Source organism: Amblyraja radiata, chromosome 1, assembly GCF_010909765.2.
Source record: "Amblyraja radiata isolate CabotCenter1 chromosome 1, sAmbRad1.1.pri, whole genome shotgun sequence".
Taxonomy (NCBI): domain Eukaryota; kingdom Metazoa; phylum Chordata; class Chondrichthyes; order Rajiformes; family Rajidae; genus Amblyraja; species Amblyraja radiata.
The window spans coordinates 33,346,935-33,371,710 of record NC_045956.1 but is presented as its reverse complement, the minus strand read 5'-3'; the positions used below and the strand labels follow the sequence as shown (position 1 = coordinate 33,371,710).

The window sequence follows — 24,776 nt, the reverse complement described above, 5'->3', positions numbered from 1 at the left end:
AACCTTGTGGATGTTTCATGGAAATAGTGGCAAATCGTGCGATGACCTGCACATCTACACCCGACCAGAGACTATACCTACTTGATGTTACAGAGGATTTTCTTCACCAGGGTCTGGCGTTTCCATAGACAGCCCTGCTTGACTTTAACCTTGTAGCAGATATTGTTGAAGCTGACAGTGGAGCCAATGAACATTTCGTGGTTGGACAACTCAGAAGGCCTCTGTGTCGGGATGGTAGGTACTTCATGTATAGGTATAGATACATCGGGTACTTCCTGATGGTATAGATTATTCGGCCGCAGGTTCCTGTGGTGATCGGCCTGTTCCATCTTGTTACCATCACTGTGTAGAGAAACAGAACAGGTTGTGAGCAGGATTGGGACCATATCTGAGGAAGGAAGTTTAAGAAAGAACTGCAGATGCTGGAAAAATCGAAGGTAGACAAAAATGCTGGAGAAACTCAGCGAGTGAGGCTGCATCTATGGAGAGAAGGAATAGGCGACGTTTCAGGTCAAGACACTTCAGCAGGTTTACGAGAATGTCCCTGGGATGAGTGGGGTAATGTATGATGAGCGTTTGTCGGCACTGGGCCTGTACTCGCTGGCGTTTAGAAGGATGAAGGGACCCCTCATTGAAACTTACCAAATAGTGAAAGGCCTGGATAGAGTGGATGTGGAGAGGATGTTTCCACTAGTGGGAGAGTCTGGGACCAGAGGGCACAGCCTCAGAATAACAGGACGTTCCTTTAGGAAGGAGATGAGGAGGAAGTTCACTCAGAGGATGGTGAATCTGTGGAATTCATTGCCATCCATGGATATTTTTAAGGCAGCGATAGACAGATTCTTGATTAGAACGGGGTTATAGGGAGAAGGCGGGAGATTGGGGTTGGAAGATGGAGCAGCCATGATTGAATGGCGGAGTAGACTTGATGGGCCGAATGGCCTAATTCTGCTCCAATCACTTATCAACATAAAGGACTGGTCAGATGTTACAGCTTAACAATTAATCCCTCTCATTCACTGTGGACAGTTCGATTGTAATCACGTATAGGCTTTCCACTGACTAGTTAGCACGCTACAAAAAAGCTTTTCACTGTACCTCGGCCCACGTGACAATAAACTAAACTATACTTTTGTTTAGGAAAGAACTGCAGATGCTGGAAAAATCGAAGGTGGACAAAAATGCTGGAGAAACTCAATGGGTGAGGCAGCATCTATGGAGCGAAGGAATAGGCCACGTTTCGGGTTGAGACCCTTCTTCAGATTGATGTGGGGGGGGGGGCGAGAAGAAGAAAGGAAAAGGCGGAGACAGTAGGCTGTGGGAGAGCTGGGAAGGGGAGGGGAATGGAGGGAGAAAGCAAGGACTACCTGAAATTGAAGAAGCCAACTATTCATTTGGAGTATTGCGTGAAGTTCTAGTTGCCCCATTACAGGGAAGATGTAGAAGCTTTAGCGAGGGTGCGGAAGCGGTTTATTAGAATGCTGCCTGGATTAGAGGGTTTCACACACTGGGAGGCTAGGTACTTAGATAGTTTTTTTCTGGAACATCGGAGGTTGAGGAGAAACTAGATGGAAGTGTTTAAAGTTATGAGAGGCGTAGATGGGGTAGACAGTCAGAACCTTTTACCCAACATGGAAATAACCAACACTATAGTGCACAGCTATAAGGTCAGAGGGGAAACGTTTGATGGAGATTTACGAGGCAGATTTTCTTTTACGTGGAGTGGTGGGGGCCTGGAAAACATTGTCAGGGGTGGTGGTGGAGGTATATAGACAATAGACAATAGGTGCAGGAGTAGGCCATTCGGCCCTTCGAGCCAGCACCACCATTCAATGTGATCATGGCTGATCATCCACAATCAGTACCCCGTTCCTGCCTTCTCCCCATATCCCCTGACTCCACTATCTTTAATATCCCTATCTAGCTCGCTCTTGAAAGTATCCAGAGAACCAGCCTTAACCGCCCTCTGAGGCAGAAAGTTCCACACTCACAACTCTCTGTGCGAAAAAGTGTATCCTTGTCTCCGTTCTAAATGACTTACCCCTTATTCTTAAACTGTGGCCCCTGGTTCTGGGGGTCGGGAACATGTTTCCTGCCTCTAGCGTGTCCAAACCCTTAATAATCTTATATGTTTCAATAAGATACCCTCTCATCCTTCTAAACTCCAGAGTATACAAGCCCAGCCGCTCCATTCTCTCAGCATATGACAGTCCCGCCATCCCGGGAATTAACCTTGTGAACCTATGCTGCACTCCCTCAATAGCAAGAATGTCCTTCCTCAAATTTGGAGACCAAAACTTCACACATGGCATGTAATTGTACGCTGGCACTTTAGAGGCTTTCAGACAGGCACATGGAAGTGCAGGGAATAGAAACATAGAAACATAGAAAATAGGTGCAGGAGTAGGCCATTCGGCCCATCGAGCCTGCACCGCCATTCAATATGATCATGGCTGATCATCCAACTCAGTATTCTGTACCTGCCTTCTAGCGGGATATGGATCGTGTACAGGCAAATGAGATTAGTTTAACTTGCCATCACGTCCGGCACAAACATTATGCACCAGAAGGGCCAGTTCCTGTGCTGTATCTTTCTATATTCTAAAGGACTACATAGAGTAGACGTGGAGAGGATGTTTCCTATAGTGCGAGAGTCTAGGACCAGAGGACACAGCCTCAGAATTAAAGGATGTACCTTTAGAATGGTGATGAGGAGGAATTTCTTTAGTCAGAGGATGGTGAATCTGTGGAATTCATTGCCACAGACAGCGGTGGAGGCTAAGTCTTTGGGTATCTTTTTTTGTTTTTTTTTTTGTTTATTTTATTAGAAGTTAATACAATACAAAACAATACAGTGGCACCTAATTTTAGGTGCCAACTATGTCATACCGTAATCCATTCTATGTACAACCTCTAGTTTTATGTTATGAGTAGGCAAGACAAGAAAAAGAAAACAATAGAAAGGGGAAAGAGTGGAAAATAGATGGTAGAGAGTAGAAAAATGTGAAGTGTGGATATAAAAAATAAAAATAAAAAAATAAAATAAAAAAGAAAAGGTGGAAAGTAGAAATAGAAGAAAAGGCCCCTTAAAAGAGAATTTTTCAAATCTATATTCGGAGATGTAGATCTATCCACGTCATGAACTGAAATCAGCAATCCTTATGGTACCGCTGCATCACATGATTCCAAAAAGTCGATGAAAGGAGACCAGCTCCTTAAGAATTGGTCATATTTATCTATTAGTCGGAGTCTCATTTCTTCAAGGCGTGCTATGTCCATCATATTCCTAATCCACATTTTAACAGTTGGTATGGTTGTATTTTTCCAAAATTTAAGTATCAATTTCTTTCCAATTATTAACCCATAATTAAAAAAAACATTTTGGTCTTTATTTAAATTGGTATCTTCTCCTATTATTCCAAATATAATCCATTCCATTTTGGGTTCTATTCTTGACTTGAAGAGCTTTGTAAATATATCAAATATATCGCTCCAAAATTTATTCAACTTTGTACATCCTACAAAGTGTGTTAAATTAGCGTTTTGAAACAACCATTTATCGCATCTGGGAGAGACGTTTGGATAAAATTTATTCAACCTCGTTTTTGAATGTCTTTGGGTATCTTTAAAGCAGAGATTGACAGGTACTTGATTAGTGTGTGGGAGGGTGTGGGAGGTTACAGGGAGAAGGCAGGAGAATGGGGTTGAGAGCGAAAGATAGATCAGCCATGATTGAATGGTGGAGTGGACACCTTGGGCTAAATGGCTCCATTCTCTCAGCATATGACAGTCCCGCCATCCCTGGAATTAACCTGTAATCATCTTAGCCTCTTGCACTGAGGAAGTCCCAGTCATTATTGGGGAAGTTAAAGTCATCCACTACAACCATTCTGTTGCCATCAGCATTTTCTCTTATTGAAGGCTCACTAAATATACCACAACAAACACACATCATGTTCTATGCGATTCTGCTCTAACTTCGCCCAGCAACGTGAACAATAAGCAATTCAATAATTTGTAATAATAAATAATAGTTGCGTCAACCAAGGTACAGTGAAAAGCTTTCATTGCGTGCTAACCAGTCAGCGGAAAGACAATACACGATTACAATCGAGTCATTTACAGTGTACAGGTACATGATCAGGGAATAACGTTTAGTGCAAGGTAAAGCCAACAAAGTCCGATCAAGGATAGTCCGAGGGTCTCCAATGAGGTAGATAGTAATTCAGCACTGCTCTCTGGTTGGGGTAGGATGGTTCAGTTGCCTGATCACAGCTGGGAAGAAACTGTCCCTGAATCTGGAGGTGTGCGTTTTCACACTTCTATGTCTTTTGCCTGATGGGAGAGGGGAGAAGAGGGAGTGACTGGTCCGAAACGTCAGTCTGAAGAAGGGTCTTGACCCGAAACGTCACCTATTCCATCTCTCCAGAGATGCTGTCTGACCCGCTGAGTTACTCCAGCTTTTTTGTGTCTATCTTCAGTGTAAACCAGCATTTTCAGTTTCTTCCTACTCAATAATTCCAATGTTGGATTCAAAAGTTCACAGTTCCTCCCAAATTCTCTCCATCCATCACCCTCCAACGCAGATGCTCCTTGGGGTTTTCACCCCAAGATTTTGATGGTCTATCATCCCACTGTCTATTTTCCTGCAGAGATGGACTGGGGCAGGGATGCTTGATTCAAACCCACAGCTACCCAGTTCCTGTGGACAGTCCACCAAGGCCACAAAGTGCTGGAGTAACTCAGCATTCCATGCTCTCCTCGATGCTGCCTGAGTTACTCCAGCAATGTGTGTCCTTTTATTGCAAACCAGTGTCTTCAGTTCTCTGTTTCTAGTTTAGTTTTGTGTAGTGATACAGTGCGGAAACAGACCCTTCGGCCCACCGAGTCCATGCTAACCAGCGATCGCCCCATATACTAGCACGATCCCACACACTCGGGACAATTTACAATTTTACCAAAGCTAATCAACTTACAAACCTGTACGTCTTTGGAGTGTGGGAGGAATCCGGAGCACCCGGAGAAAACCCACACTGTCACAGGGAGAACGTGCAAACTCCGTACAGACAGCACCCGTAGTCAAGTTTGAACCCGGGTCTCTGGCGCTGTGAGGCAGCAATTCAACTGTTGCGCCACCGTGCTGCCCTGTTCCTGAACATAGAAAATAGGTGCAGGAGGAGGGCATTCGGCCCTTCGAGCCAGCACCACCATTCAATATGATCATGGCTGATCATCCAAAATCAGTACCCCGTTCCGGCTTTTTCCCCATATCCCTCGATTCCCTTAGCCCTAAAAGCTCAATCTAACTCTCTCTTGAAAACATCAAAGCAGAGGTGATGGAGGAGTGTGCGCAGACGGTCAGACTCCAAGCACTTTGCGCTGGTGAATGATTTTAGTTCATTTTTGTCTTTTGTCACGTGTACCGAGGGGGTACAGTGAAAAGCTTCTGTTGCGTGCTGACCAGTCAGCAGAAGGACTATACACGATTACAATCGAGCCGTTCACAGCGTATAGATACAGGATACGGGACTAACGTTTAGTGCAAGGTAAAGCCAGCAAAGTCCGATCAAGGATAGTCCGAGGGTCACCGATGAGCTAGAGCAAGGTAGAGGTAGTGAGAGTGCAAGGAAACTGAGTTGTAGATAAAAGGAGTTGGCACTGTGGTGCCCAACCCAGGCAACTATCTGTGTGCTAGTCACTGAAGCAGATCACACATTGCAATCGCTCCGCACTTTTAAACCTCTACTCCAACAGCAACATTTATTACCTTGGACTTAGCTGGCTTTACCTTGCACTAAACGTTATTCCCTTATCATGTATCTATACACTGTAAACGGCTCGATTATATATTGTCTTTCTGCTGACCGGATAGCGGGCAACAAAAGCTTTTTACCTGCACCTCGGTACAGGTGACAATGAACTAAAACTGAATGAAACCGCTGCCTCACAGCGTCAGAGATTCAGGTTCAATCCTGACCTCAGGTGCTGTCTGTGTGCAGTTGGTATGTTTTCCCAGAGACCGCATGGGTTTCCTTCGTGTGCTCCGGAGTTTCCTCCCACATCCCAAAGACCTGCAGGTTTGTAGGTAAATTGTCCCCAGTGTGCAGGGAGTGGATGGGAAAGTGCGATTGCTGGGCAACATGGACACAGTGGGCCGAAGGGCCTGTTTCCACACAGTATCTTTCAATCAATGAACAAAAAATAGTTTGCTTTTCAGTTCAAGCACTACAATAACACATGACTAATTGAATACATTTATATAATATATATTTAATGAAAGGCCTGAATAGAGTGGATGTGAAGAGGATGTTTCCACTAGTGGAATAGTCTGGGACCAGAGGGCACACACAGCCTCTAAGTAAAAGGATGTTTATTTAGGAAGGAAATGACGAGGAATTTCTTTAGTCAGCTGGTGAATCTGTGGAATTCATTGCTACAGATGGCTGTGGAGGCAAATTCAGTGAATATTTTTAAGGCAGGGATAGACAGATTCTTGTGTTTAAGAAGGAACTGCAGATGCTGGAAGATCGAAGGTACACAAAAATGCTGGAGAAACTCAGTGGGTGCAGCAGCATCTATGGAGCGAAGGAAATAGGCAACGTTTCGGGCCGAAACCCTGAAGAAGGGTTGCCTATTTCCTTCGCTCCATAGATGCTGCTGCACCACTGAGTTTCTCCAGCATTTTTGTGTACCATAGACAGATTCTTGATTAGTGCGGGTGTCAGGGGTTATGAGGAGAAGGCAGGAGAATGGGGTTGAGAGGGAGAGTTGGATCACCCATGGTGGAGTAGACTTGATGGGCCGAATGGCCTAATTCTGCTCCTATCACTTGTGAACATGAACCTCTACAGCAGAATGTGATATGTTTAGCAATACACAGATCTGTGCACACAAACCAAACAGTTGCACGGCACAGCACCATTATTAGTGGAGACGAGAGACTAGAGGCACTGGAATCTGGAGCACAAAAACCAAGGTGCTGGAGGAGCTCAGCGGGTCAGTCAGCATCAGCGGAGGAACATGGGCATGGACAGATGCTACCTGACCCGCTGAGCTACTCCAGCACTTTGTTTCTTGTACCAAATTATTACTTATTATCTAAAAGAGGTTAATCGCAACAGTGTAGGAAGGAACTGCAGATGCTGGTTTAAACCGAAGATAGATTCAAAAAGATGGAGTTAAGGGCCTGTCCAACTTGGGCTATTTTTTAGGTGACTACGGATGACTAGGCGTTAAGAAGGAACTGCAGATGCTGGAAAATCGAAGGTAGACAAAAATGCTGGAGAAACTCAGCGGGTGAAGAAAGACTGGATAGACTTGGCTTGTACTCACTAGAATTTAGAAGATTGAGGGGGGATCTTATAGAAACTTACAAAATTCTTAAGGGGTTGGACAGGCTAGATGCAGGAAGATTGTTCCCGATGTTGGGGAAGTCCAGAACAAGGGTTCACAATTTAAGGATAAAGGGGAAGTCTTTTAGGACCGAGATGAGAAAAACATTTTTCACACAGAGAGTGGTGAATCTGTGGAATTCTCTGCCACAGAAGGTAGTTGAGGCCAGTTCATTGGCTATATTTAAGAGGGAGTTAGATGTGGCCCTTGTGGCTAAAGGGATCAGGGGGTATGGAGAGAAGGCAGGTACGGGATACTGAGTTGGATGATCAGCCATGATCATATTGAATGGCGGTGCAGGCTCGAAGGGCCGAATGGCCTACTCCTGCACCTATTTTCTATGTTTCTATGTTTCTATTTATGGAGCGAAGGAAATGGCGACAACATGCTGAAGAAGGGTTTCGGCCCGAAATGTCACCTATTTCCTTCGCTCCATAGATGCTGCTGCACCCGCTGAGTTTCCCCAGCAATTTTGTGTACCGACAACATACATCATCCTGGTTGCAATCTACAACAGTACCTATGTCAGGAGAAGTCAAGCTACGCTCATTGGCGTCAAGCTCATTGTCGCCAAAAATCTTTTTGGAGCTTAGGTCGAGACCCTGAAGAAGGTTCGTTGCCTATTTCCTTCGCTCCATAGATGCTGCCTCACCCGCTGAGTTTCTCCAGCATTTGTGTCTACAGACAACTAGGCTGTCGCCACATGGTCGCCGGGGTGTCGCCTGTATGGTCGTGAGTCATCTCCTCAGTCTCCCAAAGAGTCGTAGCGTCTTTCTGGTCGCCGCTGGATTTTCAACATGTTCAAATATTTTTGCCGACAGTCGGTAACAGTGGGCTTGATGAGCGTAGCTTGACTTCTCCTGACGTAGGTGCCGTTGTAGATTGTCGCCAGGTTGACGTAGGTTGTCGCCGGTGCTGACTTCGGTGAATTCCAGTGGCGACTACCTACATCAACCGGCGACAGGTACCGGCGACTGAATTGTCTTCAGTTGTTGCCGACAGGGTCGTAGCTTGTCGAAGCTTGTCGCGGGTGGACATAGGTTGTCGTAGGTGTGGTCGTAGCTTGCCCGTAGCTTGTCGTCGACTATGGGGTAGGTTGTCGTAGACATTGTCGTAGGGGGGTCCAGTCGCCGGTTTTTCGGCGACCTGCTATGACTGTGACAGTCGCCTAAAAAATCTCCTACGTGGGACAGGCCCTTAACTCAGCGGGACAGGCAGCATCACTGGAGAGAAGGAATGGGTGACGTGTCGACCTGACCGGAAACATCACCCACTCCTTCTCTCCAGAGCTGCTGCCTGTCCCGCTGAGTTACTCTAGCGTTTTGTGTCTGTCTTCGGTTTAATCCCAACAGTGCAGCACTTCCTCATCATGAGATTGAATTACATAGATTAGCACAGGAACAGACCCTTCAGGCACAATGTCTGTGATAAACACGATGCCAATTTAACCTGCACATCTGTCTGCTAGAGAGAGGTCCTGACTTCCCATCCACCTAACTGTAAACTACATTTAATCAGACGTTACTGGACTTTATCTTGCATTAAATGTTATTCCCTGCAGCGAATCTTCCGATCAGCAGAGAAGGGTATTGGCTGCAACCTTCCCTCCATTGATGAACTGTACACTGCAAGGGTCAGGAAGCGAGCGGGCAAGATCATCTCTGACCCCTCTCACCCGGGCCACAAACTCTTTGAATCATTTCCCTCAGGAAGGCGACTCTGGACTGTCAAAGCTGCCACAGCCAGACATAAAAACAGTTTTTATCCACGAGTAGTTGCTCTACTCAACAGCCAAAAATCTGTAGCCTCCCTTTGATCTGGTATTTTGTTGGTTCACATGCTTGATCTATGGTGTTTTATCATTAATGTTTTATTATTATTAATGTTTAGTGTTTTCTGAGTCATTCGTAACTGTCACTGTTACTTGGCCAATAAACTTACTTACTTACTTTATCCTGTATCTGTACACTATGGGCGGCTTGACTCTAATCATGTTTAGTCTTTCCGCTGACTGGACAGCATGCAACAAAAAAGCTTTTTACTGTACCTCGGTACACGTGGCAATGCACCACCCTTTGCAGTGCATTCCAGGCCCTCACCACTCATTGTAAAAAAACCTGCCCACACATCTCCTTTAAATTTATCATCTTAATGGGCCTGTGCCACTTGGCGATTCTTGAGGCAACTGCCGGCGACTGTCATAGTCGTAGCAGGTTGCCGAAATACCGGCGACAGCCTACGTCATCCTGGCGACGACCTGTGACAGCACCTACGTCAGGAGAAGTCAAGCTACGCTCATTGGCATCAAACCCACTGCCGCCGAACATTTTTCGACATGTTGAAAATTTAGCGGGGACCAGAGAGTCACTACGACTTTTTGCGCGACTGAGGAGACTGTTCCTGGTGACCACCGGCGAACATGTGGCGACAAACTAGTCTCCTGTAGTTGCCTAAAAAATCGCCTAGGTGGGACAAGCCATAAGGCTATGCCCCCCAGTCTTTGACATTTCCACCCTGGGAAAAAGGTTCTGACTGTCTACCCTATCTATGTCTCATAACCTTATACACATTCATCAGGTCTCCCCTCTGATGCTCCAGAGAAAGCAATCCACCTTTGTCCAACCTCTCCCTGTAGCTGAAACCCTCTAATGCAGGCAATAGACAATAGACAATAGGTGTAGGAGTAGGCCATTCGGCCCTTCGAGCCAGCACCGCCATTAAAAGTGATCATGGCTGATCATCCACAATCAGTACCCCGTTCTTGCCTTCTCCCCATATCCCTTAACTCCACTATCCCTAAGAGCTCTATCTAACTCTCTCTTGAAAGTATCCAGAGAACCATCCTCCACTGCCTTCTGAGGCAGAGAATTCCACAGACTCACAACTCTCTGTGCGAAAATGTTTTTCCTCATCTCCGTTCTAAATGGCTTACCACTTATTCTTAAACTGTGGCCCCTGGTTCTGGACCCCCCCAACATCAGGAACAAGTTTCCTGCCTCTGGCGTGTCCAACCCTATAATAATCTTATGTTTCAATAAGATACCCGCTCATCCTTCTAAATTCCTGAGTATACAAGCCCAGCCGCTCCAATCTGTCAAAATATGACAGTCCCACCATCCCGGGAATTAACCTTGTGAACCTACGATGCACTTCCTCAATAGCAAGAATGTCCTTCCTCAGATTTGGAGACCAAAACTGCACACAATACTCCAGGTGTGGTCTCACTAGTGCCCTGTACAACTGCAAAAGGACCTCTTTGCGCTTATACTCAACTCCTCTTGTAATGAAGGCCAACATGCCATTTGCTTTCTTCACTGCCTGCTGGACTTGCATGCCTACTTTCAGTGACTGATGAACCAGGACTCCCAGATCCCGTTGTACTTCCCCTTTTCCCAACTTGACACCATTTAGATAATAACCTGCCTTCCTGTGTTTGCCACCAAAGTGTATAACCTCACATTTATCCACATTAAACTGCATCTGCCATGCATCTGCCCACCCTGCATTCTCATAGCATCCTCCTCACAGTTCACACTGCCACCCAGCTTTGTGTCATCTGCAAATTTGCTAATGTTACTTTTAATCCCTTCATCCAAATCATTGATGTATATTGTAAATAGCTGCGGTCCCAGCACTTGAGTTACCCCACTAGTCACTGCCTGCCATTCTGAAAGGGACCCGTTAATCCCTACTCTTTGTTTCCTGTCTGCCAACCAATTTTCTATCCATGTCATCACTCTACCCCCAAGAGCACAGAAGATTATTGAGACACAGCTACCAGCCTTCGAGGGCATCTACGTCAGCATCCATAAAGACTCCTCACACCCTTGTAATGGACTGTTCGAACTACTTCCCTCCGGCAGACGTGTTGGTTATAGGGTCAGAGGAGGAAATGGAGACATGCGGGGCAAGTTTTTTTTTACACACAACAGTGGAAAAGGCCTGGAACGCGCTGCCAGGGTGGAGGCAGAAAATGGCGTCCAGCAGGCTTCTGGAGAGGCACATGAAATGCAGGGGATAGAGGGATATGGATCATATGCAGGCCGATGAGATCAGTTTAACTGGGCATCATGTTCAGCACAAACATTGTGGGCCGAAGGGCCCGTTCCCGTGCTGCTACTGTTCCATGAGTTTGTGTTCTGTTTAACCAGGTTGTGAAGTTACACACCTTTCATTAGCAAGGCTGAGATTAATTTGAACCAAATTTACTACTGAGCTACAGGTTGAAAAAGAAGATCAAAATCTTGATGGTGGAAGAAACCTAATGTTATAGAGTCATACAACGTGGAAACAGGTCCTTCGGCCCAACTTGCTCACACCGACCAACCAACCCATGGGGAGAGAGCTGATGGATGTATATAAAATGATCAGAGACACAGATAGGGTAGATAGTTACATGATCTTTCCCACCGTGGAAATGTCAAATATGAGAGGGCATAACTTTAAGATGAGAGTCATAGAGTGATACAATGTGGAAACAAGCCCTTCGGCCCAACTTGCCCACACCGGCCAACATGCCCCATCTACACTAGTCCCAACTGTCTGCGTTTGATCCATATCCCTCTAAACCTGTCCTATCCATGTACCTCCTCTGGCAGCTTGTTCCACACACCCACCACACTTTGTGTGAAAAGTCACCCCTCAGTTGAGTATTAAATATTTTCCCTTAAACCTCACCTTAAACCTATGTCCCCCAGAGGACATAGAAATGTTGAGGAGCATCTAGTGGAGGGTGAGATGGATGGAGAGATTTTGGGATGAACTGTGAACTTTTGAATATGACGTTGAAATTATTGAATTGAATTGCTTAGCCCAGCAACTTGTGGTTGGTGGGCTAAGTTAGAGCAGGATTGCACAGAAACAGTGGAACAGTACAACACAAGAGCCAGCCTCTTTGGCCCACAATGTCTGTGCCGAACACAATACCAAATGAATATCAAACGTCAGTAACACTGTCATCATGGAGCTTCAGTACGCGGAAGACGCAGTAGACAAAGCGACAGCACAGTAAGGAGAGAGAAGGGGGCTCGACGACTACCAACCACCGCCAGTCTCCACTGCCCACGTTACACCAAGGTGTGTGGATCGCGGATCGGCCTCTACAGACATCTGCAGACCCACAAGTGGACGACCCTATAGGGAGGAGAGGACAGTCATACTCGCTCCGAGTGACCGCCGATGACCAAATTAACATCATCTCATCTGCCTGCACAGCATCCATATCCCTAACTAAACCATTGTTTCTCTGGCAGGAAGCTAACACGAATACGATGGGCCGAGCGGCCTTCTCCTTGGCTGTGACCTTACTACAATTTTGGGGCTTTGACCCACAACCCTTGAATTTGGGCCGAAGGCTGCAATCCAATGACATACTTCTCAAATATATGTTACATAAAGGTTACATAGCGTGAAGATGCAATCACAGCTCTCGTTCAGTTCACAACCTCACTCCGACAAGAGAAACTTCCTTAAAAGTGTATTACTCTGAGCCGGGCTATGGTGTGGCTACTGGCTGCTGCAGAGTGGACAACAGCACTGTCCAACCCCAGTAGATGCTCCCCTCACCCACCCTTGCACCACCCCCATCTAACCCTCCCACCCCATCTGATACTTCACCCCTCTACTGGAGTTCCTCCCACACCCCCACCCCCAACTTGTTGTCACTTTCCCTCTCTCTCTCCCACGGTATTAACCTCACTCTCCCCGGACTCACTCTCCCCCCGTGACATTAACCTTCGTCAGGAGTTGCCCTCAGCTCCCCCGCTGTCTCCCCCGGTTCCACTGTCTCCCCCAGTGTGTAAATCCACCCCCCCCCCGTTACACTCAGCTTCCTCCAGCAATGCCCTCGCATGGAGCTCCCGCACCGTTCCCGTGTAACGGACGGAGCCGGCGTCTCCCCGCCGCCCCAGCCCCGCTCCCGACCCGCCCCGACCCCGCTCCCTCCTCGCCCCGACCCCACTCCCTCCCCACCCCGACCCCGCTCCCTCCCCACCCCGACCCGCCCCGACCCCGCTCCCTCCCCACCCCGACCCACCCCGACCCGCCACGCCGCCCCCTCACCTCTCGGCGCCGCCGCTTCTTCCGTCCATCCGCTTCCTCCCTCCGTCCCTCTCTCTCTCTACCCCTGTCCGCTCCCCTCTCTCTGTCTCTACCCCTTTCCACTCCCACCCCTCTCTCTCCCTCCCTAGCTCTCCTCCCTCTCTCAATCCCGTTGTCTCTTTCTCCCTCTCCCCCCACCCTCTCTCTCTATCCCTGTCCGCTTCCCTCCCTCGTTCTCCCACTCCCTCTCTATCACCCCTCCCTCCCTCCCTCTCCTCTCTATCTCCTCTCTATCTCCGCTCCATCTCCGCTCTGTCTGATCCCCGCCCCTGACGCGCTTCACTGCCTCTCAGTACCCAGGAGAACGAGCTCGCACCCACTCACTACCGGCACAGTGAACACCCACTCACTACTGGCTCAGCTCACTACTGGCACATTGAACACTTGCTCAGCTCACACTCACTCCTAGCACATTCAACACTTGTTCAGCTCACACTCACTACTGCCTCAGCTCACACTGGCTCCGCTCACATTCACTACTGGCACATTGCACACTTGCTCAGCTCACACTCACTACTTACAATGTGAACACTCAATACAGACTAACAATCACTGAGCTCACACTCACAACTGACACAGTGTGAGCAATCACTGGGCTCACAGTCACAGCTGACAATGTGAACAATCGCTGAGCTCACACTCACTATTGACCCAGTGTGCACACTCACACTCACACTCACCACAGACATCAAGTGAATTTTCACACACTGAACTCACACTCACTACTGACCCAGTGTGCACACTCACACTCACCACAGACACCAAGTGAATTTTCACACACTGAGCTCACACTCACTACTGACCCAGTGTGCACACTCACACTCACCACAGACACCAAGTGAATTTTCACACACTGAACTCACTCACTACTGACCCAGTGTGCACACTCACACTCACCACAGACACCAATTGACTGTTCACACACTGAGCTCACACTCACTACTGACCCAGTGTGAACACTCACACTCACCACAGACACAATGTAGCTCGGTACACGTGACAATAAACTAAAACAAAACACACACCAGGGTGACACTCACTACTAACCCAGATTGTGAACTCACACTGACAGTTCACAGGGGGAATATGGGATATGGGGAGAAGGCAGGAACGGTATACTGATTGTGGATGATCAGCTATGATCACATTGAATGGCGGTGCTGGGTTGAATGGCCTACTCCTGCACCTATTGTCAATTGTCCAAATTGCCCACATCCACCAACCTGCCCCCACATCTACACTAGTCCCACCTGCCCACATTTGACCCATATTCTTTTAAAACCTGTCCTATCCATGTACCTGTCCAAATGTTTTTCAAATGTTGTGATAGTCCTGCCTCAACTACAGTACCTCCTCTGGAAGCTTGCTCCATACACTCGCCACTCTTTGTGTTAAGTAGTTGCCCCTTTGGTTTGTATCAAATCTTTCCCCTTCACCTTAAACCTGTGTCCTCTGGTTCTCGATTCCCCTACTCTGGGTAAAAGACTCTGTGCATTTACCCAATCTATTCGTCTCATGATTTTGTACACCTCTATAAGATCACCCCTCATCCTCCTGCTCTCCAAGGAATAGAGTCCTAGCCTGCTCAATCTCTCCGTACAGCTCAGGCTCTCGAGTCCGGGCAACATCCTTGCACAGAAATTCATCCTCCTCTCCATTCTCAAGGTACATACCTTTATTCTGAGGCTGTGCCCTCTATTCCTACATGGAAACAGGCCCTCCAGCCCAACTTGCCCACACTGACCAACATGCCCCATCTACACTGGTCCCATCTGCCTGTGTTTGGTCCACATCGCTCCAAACCTGTCCTATCCATGTACCTGTCTAATTGTTTCTTAAACATTGCATCAGTCCCAGCCTCAACCACCTCCCCTGTCAGCTCATTCCACACACCCACCACCCTTTGTGTGAAAAAGTTACCCCTCAGATTCCTATTAAATCTTTCCCCTTTCACCTTGAACCTATGTCCTCTGGTCCTCGATTCCCCTACTCTGGGCAAGAGATTCTGTGCAATCTACCCGATTTATTCCTCTCATGATATTATACACAGAATAATGAAAGGCCTAGATAGTGGATGAGGAGAGGATGTTTCCGGTAGTGGGAGAGTCTAGGAATAGAGGGCACAGCCTCAGAATGTACCTTGAGAATGGAGATGAGGATGAATTTCAATGAGGGTGGTGAATCTGTGGAATTCATTGCCACAGACGGCTGTGGAGGCAAAGTCAATGGATATTTTTAAGGTGAAGATTGACAGATTCTTGATTAGTACGGGTGTCGGGGGTTATGGAGATAAGGCAGGAGAATGGGGTTGAGAGGGAAAGATAGATCAGCCATGATTCAATGGTGGAGTAGACTCGATGGGCCGAATGGCCTAATTCTGCTCCTTGATGACTTACAGCTTGATTTCCTACTGTATTTCTTGATGTCCAGTCACCGCTGCAAATAAATCAGGTGTCACCACCACCCACCTGGACAATCATGGATGGAAACACCTTGTCCTCGTTGACCATCTCTGCTGGAAGCCCCCAATCTTCTTGCAGTTGGAAGGTTCATGCAAGTAAGAGAAAGATCATCATTTAGTGTGAAGATCCAGCCTGGAAACAGTCCCGTCGGCTCACCGAGCCCACGCCGACCATCCATCACCATGGCGGCACAGTGGCGCAGGGGTGGAGTTGCTGCCTTACGGCACTTACAACGCCAGAGACCAGGGATCGATCCTGACTGCGGGCGCTGTCTGTACGGAGCTTGCACGTTCTCCATGTGACCGCGTGGGTTTTCTCCGGGTGCTCCGGCTTCCTCCCACACTCCAAAGATGTACAGGTTAATGGGGGGGGGGGAGGTAGGCGGGGAGGGAAGTGGAGGGAGGGGAGGGGGGGGGGGGAGAAGGAAAGGGAAAGAAGAGGAGGGATGGAGAGGGGAGCGGTGGATGGAGGGGGGGGGGGGGGGAGGGGGGAGGGGAAGGAGAGGATCGTGCCCGGGTCTCTGGCGCTGTAAGACAGCAGCTCTACCCACTGCGTCACCGTGCCATCTGCAACGGCACCTCCTTTAACTAGAGAAGAGGAGTCAAGAACCAGGGCACATAGGTTTAAGGTGAGGAGGGAAAGATTTAATAGGAATCTGAGGGGCAACTTATTCCACACAGAGGGTGCGGGGCGTACGGAGCGAGCTGCCTGACATGGTAGTTGAGTCAGGCACCAGCACAAAGTTTAAAGACCATTTGAACAGGTAAATGGATAGGATAGGTTGGAGGGATATGGGCCAAATGCAGGCAGGTGGGACTAGTGTAAATAGGGAATGTTGGTTAGCATGGGCAAGATGGGCCGAAGGACCTGTTTCCATGCTGTATGACTCTGACTCTATGCTTGGATCTTGAGAACAACACAAAATGCTGGAAAAACTCAGCAGATCAGGCAGCATGTGTGGAGGGAACGTACAGATGATGTTTCGGGTCGGGATCATGCCTTGCAGAACCAACCCAGAAGGTCCAGAGATGCTGCCTGACCCGCTGAGTTACCCCAGCACTCTGTGTCCATGTTCTCCACAGATGCTGCCTGACCTGCTGAGTTACCCCAGCACACTGTGTCCATGTTCTCCAGAGATGCTGCCTGACCCGCTGAGTTACCCCAGCACTCTGTGTCCATGTTCTCCAGAGATGCTGCCTGACCCGCTGAGTTACTCCAGCACTCTGTGTTCTACAATAGTTCGTTAGAGCTCATCTACAAACATTCTTAAGACTTCAAACTTTGGAATTCCAACCCCTTCAACCTCCTCCCCCTCAGCACTCTGTGTCCTCGGTGTTTTTGGGAGGGGTGGGGATAGGTTTTCTCTCCCTCACCTTCACGGGTTCTTTGAGCAGTTACATATCATAGATTCTGGTTCCTTGTTCAACGCCAGCCCTCATATCTCAGGAGCGAACTCTTTCAAATCTGCAATGGGAGATGTAGGGTGTGTAACAATGCTTATAAACAGCGATTGTTACCCAAGGCGGTGTCATGAGTGTATGTACCTGTTCCTGGCAGTGCAACAATCTTCACCAGACTTCACCAGAGACGTTTAGTCTAGCTTATTGTCACGTGTGCCAGGGTACAGTGAAAAGCTTTTTCTCACTTTGGCGAGACCCTGTGTGAAGGGACTTTGGAGACCCTCGTGTCTCAGTGTATGAAGGCAGGAAGATGCTGGCAATTCTTGGCAGGCCTGCCAGCGTCTGTAGAGACAGGACTGTTCACATCTTGGATTTAAGGTGAGAGGGGCAAAGCTTAAAGGAAGTGTGCGGGGCAAGTTTTTTTTATACAGAGAGTTGTGGGGTGCATGGAACGCGTGGTGGTGGAGGCAGATACGATAGTGGTGTTTAAGAGGCTTTTTGACAGGCACATGGATAGGCAGAGTGAAGGATATGGATCATGTACAGACAGAGGAGGTTACTTTAAATAGGCATCGTGTTTGGCACTGCCTTGTGGGCCGAAGGGCTTGTTCCTGTGCTGTGCTGTCCCGTGTGTGAATGGAAGGCCCAGCAGAAAACCATATGGAAGCTGGTGTTATGGCCAGAGAAAATACAGCTGGGGGCACTCAACGGGTCAGCCAGCATCTGTGGAGGCAATGGACAGACGACATCTTGTATCGGGACCCTTCTTCACACGCCCACTCCCAACATGCAAGGACCCCATTAAGAATAAGGGGTAGGCCATTTAGAACGGAGATGAGGAAAAACAGTTGTGAATCTGTGGAATTTCCTGCCTCAGAAGGCAGTGGGAACCAATTCTCTGGATGCTTTCAAGGGAGAGTTATGCCCCTGTCCCACTTAGGAAACCTGAACGGAAACCTCTGGAGACTTTGCGCCCCACCCAAGGCTTCCGTGCGGTTCCCGGAGGTTGCAGGTGGTTGCCGGAGGTTGCAGGTAGTGGAAGCAGGTAGGGAAACTGACAAAAACCTCCGGGAACCGCACGGAAACCTTGGGTGGGGCGCAAAGTCTCCAGAGCGTTCAGGTTTCCTAAGTGGGACAGGGGCATAAGATAGAGCTCTTAAAGATAGCAGAGTCGGGATATGGAGAGAAGGCAGGAACGGGGCACTGATTGTGGATGATCAGCCATGATCACAGTGAATGGCGGTGCTGGCTCGAAGGGCCGAATGGCCTACTCCTGCACCTGTTGTCTATTGTCTCTTGACTGGAATGGGAACTCAAACGTAATTCTGAGACACAAGGAACAGCAGATGCTGGAACCTTGAGCAAAACACTAAGTGCTGGAGGAACTCAGCGGGTCAGGCAGCATCTCTGGAAGTCATGGATAGGCGACATTTCAGGTCAAAAGATTCCAGCATATGCTGTTCATTTGTCAGCAGCTGTGGAGGGAATGGACACACGATGTTTCGGGGTCAGGACCAAATATAATTCAGTCCTCTTCATACAGCCAGAGATAATTAGTCTTGCACCTAGACTTGTTTGGCAGCTTCACAAAATTGATCTAGGAGCAGGGTTAGGCCATTCGGCCCATCAGGTCAACTCTGCCATTCAATCATGGCTGATCTATCTCTCCCTCCTAACCCCATTCTATGGCCTTCTCCCCATAACCTCTGATACCCGAACTAATCAAGATTCTATCTATCTCCGCTTTAAAAATACCCATTGACTTGGCCTCCGCAGCCGCCTGTGGCAATGAATTCCACAGATTCACCACCCTCTGACTAAAGAAATTCCTCCTCATCTACTTTCTAAACGGACGTCCTTGTATTCTGAGGCTATGCCCACTGGTCCTACTCTCCCACTAGTGGAAACATCCTCTCCACATGCACTCTATCCAGGCCTATCCACAGTCAGATATATAAAAATAATCATTTTATTGTGCAGGCTTATTGAAAACAAATCATCCGTTATACACCTTGTGAATTGTTTTATGCGCTGGCAGGCTGACAAGATAAATAGTCGTTTCCTCTCAGGAGATAAAGCACAAGTGTGCAAAATGCCAAACGCATGAAGTGTGAATTTATCACAAGCACGAAACAGCATGAACAAATTCACACCGGCTGAGTTTGCAACTTACATCATGCCAAAACCGATGAGAATCTTGATTGGGAAACCCGTTGTGGAATTAAAGTGTTTTTTACACAGATGGGGGTCTGGAACGTGCTGCCGGGGGGGGGGGGGGGGGGGGGGGGGGGGGAGGCAGATACGATATTAGACAAGCTCATAAATATGCAGGGAATGGAGGGATATGGATCACGTGCAGATAGTTCAACTTGGCATTATGTTCAGCATTGACAATAGACAATAGGTGCAGGAGTAGGCCATTCGGCCCTTCGAGCCAGCACTGCCAATTTTCTAAATTCTATAGGTGTGCACAAAATTGTTCATGGGGTCACTGGAATTGAAGACCAGTAGATATTGGATTTGTATAAATAGGTACTTCACGATGTAGCTTTATAGGATTATGGTTAGGCCATATTTTGAGTATTGTGTGCTGTTCTGGTCGCCCTATTCCAAGAAGGATGTGGAGGCTTTAGAAGAGGTTTACCAGAATTACCTGGATTAGACAGTTTCAGCTACAGGGAGAGGTTGGACACACTTGGATTGTTTTCTCTGGAACGCAGGAGATTGAGGGGAGACGGGAAAGACATGGATAAAATTATGAGATGGAGGGATAAGGTAGACAGTCAGAACCTTTTCCCCAGGGTGGATAAATCAAAGACTAGCAAGCTTTTTTTATGCATGGAACGCACTGCCAGGTGTGGTGTGGAGGCAGATCACATGCAGGCAGAGCAGATTAGTTTAATTTGGCATCATGTTTGGCACAGACATTGTGGGCCGAAGGGCCTGTTCCTGTGTTCTACAACAGTACGAATGGACACAGAGGGCAGAAGGGCCTGTCTCTGCTCTGTGTGACTACAATGGGTCATCAGGATCTCTTCAAAGGCTGTCCCGCAGCTGGAAGAAGGCTCCTTTTGTTCCAAATTTTCTTCGTTCCTTGAATGTGGTTCACCGCGAGGTCAAACTAAAATGGGTCAAGTGCAGGAAGCGCTGCCTCAAAAAGGCAGCCACCACCCTGGCCACGCTCTCATCTCGCTGCTACCATCGGGAAGAAGGTACAGGAGCCTGAAAACCGTGATCTCCAGGTTCAAGAATAGCTTCTTCCCAATAACCATCAGACTCTTGAACACTAACCTCAGCAACTGTGATCTATGGACTGTGTCTGTGGTTGCACGACAGACTTTGGATTTTACTGAATTAGTATTATGGTTGAGTTTTTTGAAGTTCTTTTTTATATATATTATCCATGAATATTGTGTTTACAGGCCTATAATGCTTGTCAGTAAGCATGCCATTGTTCTGTTATCGGTACATATTGTCATATCTCTCCCTTAACTCTTGGAGTGGCGATATAAAGTTCTACCAAACTTTGTCTCTTTCACACACAAATATGGCACGGTGGCGCAGCGGTAGAGTTGCTGCCTCATAGCGCCAGAAACCCGGGTTTAACCCCGACTACGGGTGCTGTCTGTACGGAGTTTGTACGTTCTCCCCGTGACCTGCGTGGGTTTTCTCCAGGTGCTTCAGTTTCCTCCCACACCCCAAAGACGTGCAGGTTTGTACGTTAATTGGCTTTGGTAAATTTGTAAATTGTCCCTAGTGTGTGCAGGATAATGTTAGTGTACGGGGTGATCACTGGTCGGCACGGACTCGGTGGGCCGAAGGGCCTGTTTTGCACTGTATCTCTAAACCTAAATGCAGGTTGAAACAATGTCAGTTTATCACTAGTAGGCCCAGCCCATAATAATGGCTCCTCAATACCACCTGCTTTATGACCTTCATCATAAAGCAGGAACTGGTGCCTATTACATCAGGTCCCATACTTTAAAACATGTTCTGCCAAAAAGATAGAAAACTCCTGTCCACAGACTTCAACAAGACGTTGCCTCTAAAAACCCTTGCCACGAGATGGAAATGGCAAAAACCAGCTCTAAGGTGAGAGGGGAAAAGTTTAAAGGAGATGTTGCTGGGCAGGTTTAGTTTACACAGAGGAACCTGGTGGATTCCTGGAATACGCTGCCGGGGGTGGTGGTGGAGGCAGATACGATAGTGGTGTTTAAGAGACTTTTAGATAAGCACATGGGTATGCAGGGAATGGATCACGTGCAGGCAGATCAGTGTAACTTGGCATCATATTCAGCACGGACATTATGGGCCGAAGGGCTTGTTCCTGTGCTGTGCTCTTCTGTGTCAGGGATGAAGTTAATGGAAGGCCTACCAGAAAACACAGAGGAACTCAGTGGGTCAGCCAGCCTCTGTGGAAACAATGAACACACGACGTTGTGTTCAGTATGGGCATGGTGGGCCGAAGGGCCTGTTCCTGTGCTGCACTGCTCCATGCTGTATGAAACTCAAAGCATTTAATGCTTTAAATGTAAGAATTTAGTTGCATTGAATAGTTTTCACATTGTATAACTGCTTCAATGTGAAGCCTGCTGATAATTCCAATCACACACATCACAGTTGCTGAACCTTGAAGAAATGTTAACAGAAGTCATATCTCGTCGGGACAGAATTCAATGTTTCCATGAGATCAGGCCCGTGTCTCTTCAAATAACGGATCAGTTCATAAGGTCACAGGAGCAGAATTACGCCACTTGGCCCGGCGAGTCCACTCCGCCTTTCAATCATGGCTGATCTATCTCTCTCTCTCAACCCCATTCTCCTGCCTTCTCCCCGTAACCCCTGACACCAGTACTCATCAAGAATCTGTCAATCTCTGCTTTAAAAATATCCATTGACTTGGCCTCCACAGCAGTCTGTAGCAATGAATTCCACAGATTCACCACCCTCTGGCTAAAGAAATTTCTCCTCATCTACTTTCTTAAGTTACGTCCTTTAATTCTGAGTCTGTGCCCTCTGGTCCTAGACTGGTGGTGTTGTGTGTCACTATATCGAAACAGAACAAGCTGGATGAAAAAATGGCAATGCATTTGGGCGTAAAATAAACGAAAATCTCGGCATTTGTAATAAAACTCACTTTAAATAATTTATTTGTTTTCAAACAGGTAATTCCATTGACGTAGAGTCTGGAAATCAGTTTAACAGAAAATGTTCATTAATATAACATAAACAGGACATAAACAGCCCTTCACACAGTGGGGACACAAGGAACTGTAGATGCTGGAATCTTAAGCAAAACTGAAAACTGCTGAAGTAGCTTAACGGGACCAGGCAGCATCTGTGGAGGGAATGAGCAGTTGGCATTGGGACCCTTCTTCAGACTTACTGGGGGTACTGATAGAGCCTTTGTTCAGGACTCTATTCAAACACCAGGGCAGCACAGTGGTGCAGCAGTAGAGTTGCTGCCTCACAGCGCCAGAGACCCGGGTTCCATCCTGACTGCGGGTGCTGGCTGTAAGGAGTTTGCACGTTCTCCCTGTGACCGTGTGGGTTTTCTCCGGGTGCTCCAGTTTCGTCTCACACTCCAAAGACGTACAGGCTCATAGTTTGCGTAGTAAGGAGCTGCAGACGCTGGTTGAAACCGAAGATAGATTTTAAAAAGCTGGACTCTGAAGAAGGGTCTCGACCCAAAACATCACCTATTTCTTCTCTCCAGAGATGCTGCTGACCTGTTGAGTTAGTCCAGCATTTTGTGCCTATCTCAGGTTTGTAGGTTAATTGACTTCTGTAAATTGGCCATTGTGCGTAGGATAGTGCTAGTGTGAACGGGTGATCGCTGGTCAGTGCAGACTCAGTGGGCTGAAGGGCCTGTTTCCACACTATCTCTAAACTAAACTATGTCTGATGAAGGGCTCCAACCTAAAATATCATCTGACCATTCGATCCACACAGACAGTGCCTGTCCCATTGAGTTACTCCAGTATTTGCTTCACAGCCATGAAGCTGTTCAAAGTGGAGTCACTATTGGACAGTCAATATCTGCACAGCAACCTCCCACAACTGTAAAGAGATAACGGCTACATAGTCCCTGTGACACTGTTCCAGGGAAAAGTATTAGTTTAATTTAGAGATTCAGCATGGAAGCAGGCCCTTCAGCCCACTGTGTCCATGCTAACCATCAATCAGAGACACAGAGTGCTGGAGTAACTCAGCGGGTCAGGCAGCATCTGTGGAGACATGGTCACAGAGTGCTGGGGTAACTCAGCGGGTCAGGCAGCATCTGTGGAGAACATGGTCACAGAGTGCTGGAGTAACTCAGCGGGTCAGGCAGCATCTGTGGAGAACATGGACACAGAGTGCTGGGGTAACTCAGCGGGTCAGGCAGCATCTGTGGAGAACATGGTCACAGAGTGCTGGAGTAACTCAGCGGGTCAGGCAGCATCTGTGGAGAACATGGACACAGAGTGCTGGAGTAACTCAGCGGGTCAGGCAGCATCTGTGGAGAACATGGACACAGAGTGCTGGGGTAACTCAGCGGGTCAGGCAGCATCTGTGGAGAACATGGTCACAGAGTGCTGGAGTAACTCAGCGGGTCAGGCAGCATCTCTGGAGAAAAGGAATAGGTGACGTTTCGGGTTGAGACCCTTCTTCAGAGTGACCATCAATCACCCATTCACACTAGTTCTAGGTTATCCCAGTTTCTCACACTAGGGCAATTTACAGAGGGCCAATTAACTTATGAATCCGCCCGCCTTTGGGATTTGGGAGGAAACCGGATTAGAGGGAGAACGTGCAAATTCCACACAGACAGTGCCCAAGGTCAGGATCGAACCTGGGTCTCTCACGCTGTGAGGCAGCTGCTCTACCAACTGCACCACCGTACCACCCTTCAAGAAAAGCAAACAAATCAGTCTTATATAGCTGAATGGTCTGTCCATTCCCTCCACAGACAGAGTCTGGCCCACTGAGTTCCTCTGGGCACTTGTGATTTCCCCTTGAATGTCGTGGCTATCTGTCCATTTCAGAGGCCAGTTAAGAGTTATCACATTGCCTTGGGTCTGGAATCACACAGAGACTAGACTGGAATCACACAAATACATCTCCTAAGGGTCATCGGTATAACGAGTGTGCTTGTACTAATCACCATGGTTCCATAGGTGTAGACTGTTAAATTATAGACTCATTTAGAGTCATAGTCATACAGTGTGGACACAGGCCCTTCAGCCCAATCTGCCCACACCGACCAACATTTCCCATCTACACTAGTCGCACCTGCTTGCGTTTGGCCCATATCCCTCTAAACCTGCCCTATCCACGTACCTGACCAAATTTTTTAAAAACATTGTGATAGATTTACTTAACATAATTTTTTTCATGCGAGGGTCGGCGGTGGGATTGGAACCTGTGCCTCCAGATACAGTGC

At 47.7% G+C, this 24,776-nt stretch overlaps 1 protein-coding gene across 2 annotated transcripts in view; it reads right to left on the bottom strand.

Annotated features, from left to right (window-relative positions):
- abcg2 (ATP binding cassette subfamily G member 2 (Junior blood group)) overlaps positions 1-13,679 on the bottom strand; it is an 81,825-nt gene extending 68,146 nt beyond the window's left edge. The window contains exons 1-3 of one of the 2 annotated variants that reach the window (XM_033020262.1): positions 13,453-13,569; positions 288-342; positions 82-242 (exon numbers count right to left, since the gene is read on the bottom strand). In XM_033020262.1, coding sequence (XP_032876153.1) covers positions 82-242; positions 288-342; positions 13,453-13,481 — 245 coding nt within the window. In that variant the 5' untranslated portion in view covers positions 13,482-13,569. Of the gene's footprint in view, positions 1-81; positions 343-13,452 lie in introns of both variants that reach the window. The other variant, XM_033020251.1, reaches the window with a different exon arrangement.
- Positions 13,680-24,776: the final 11,097 nt, after the last annotated feature.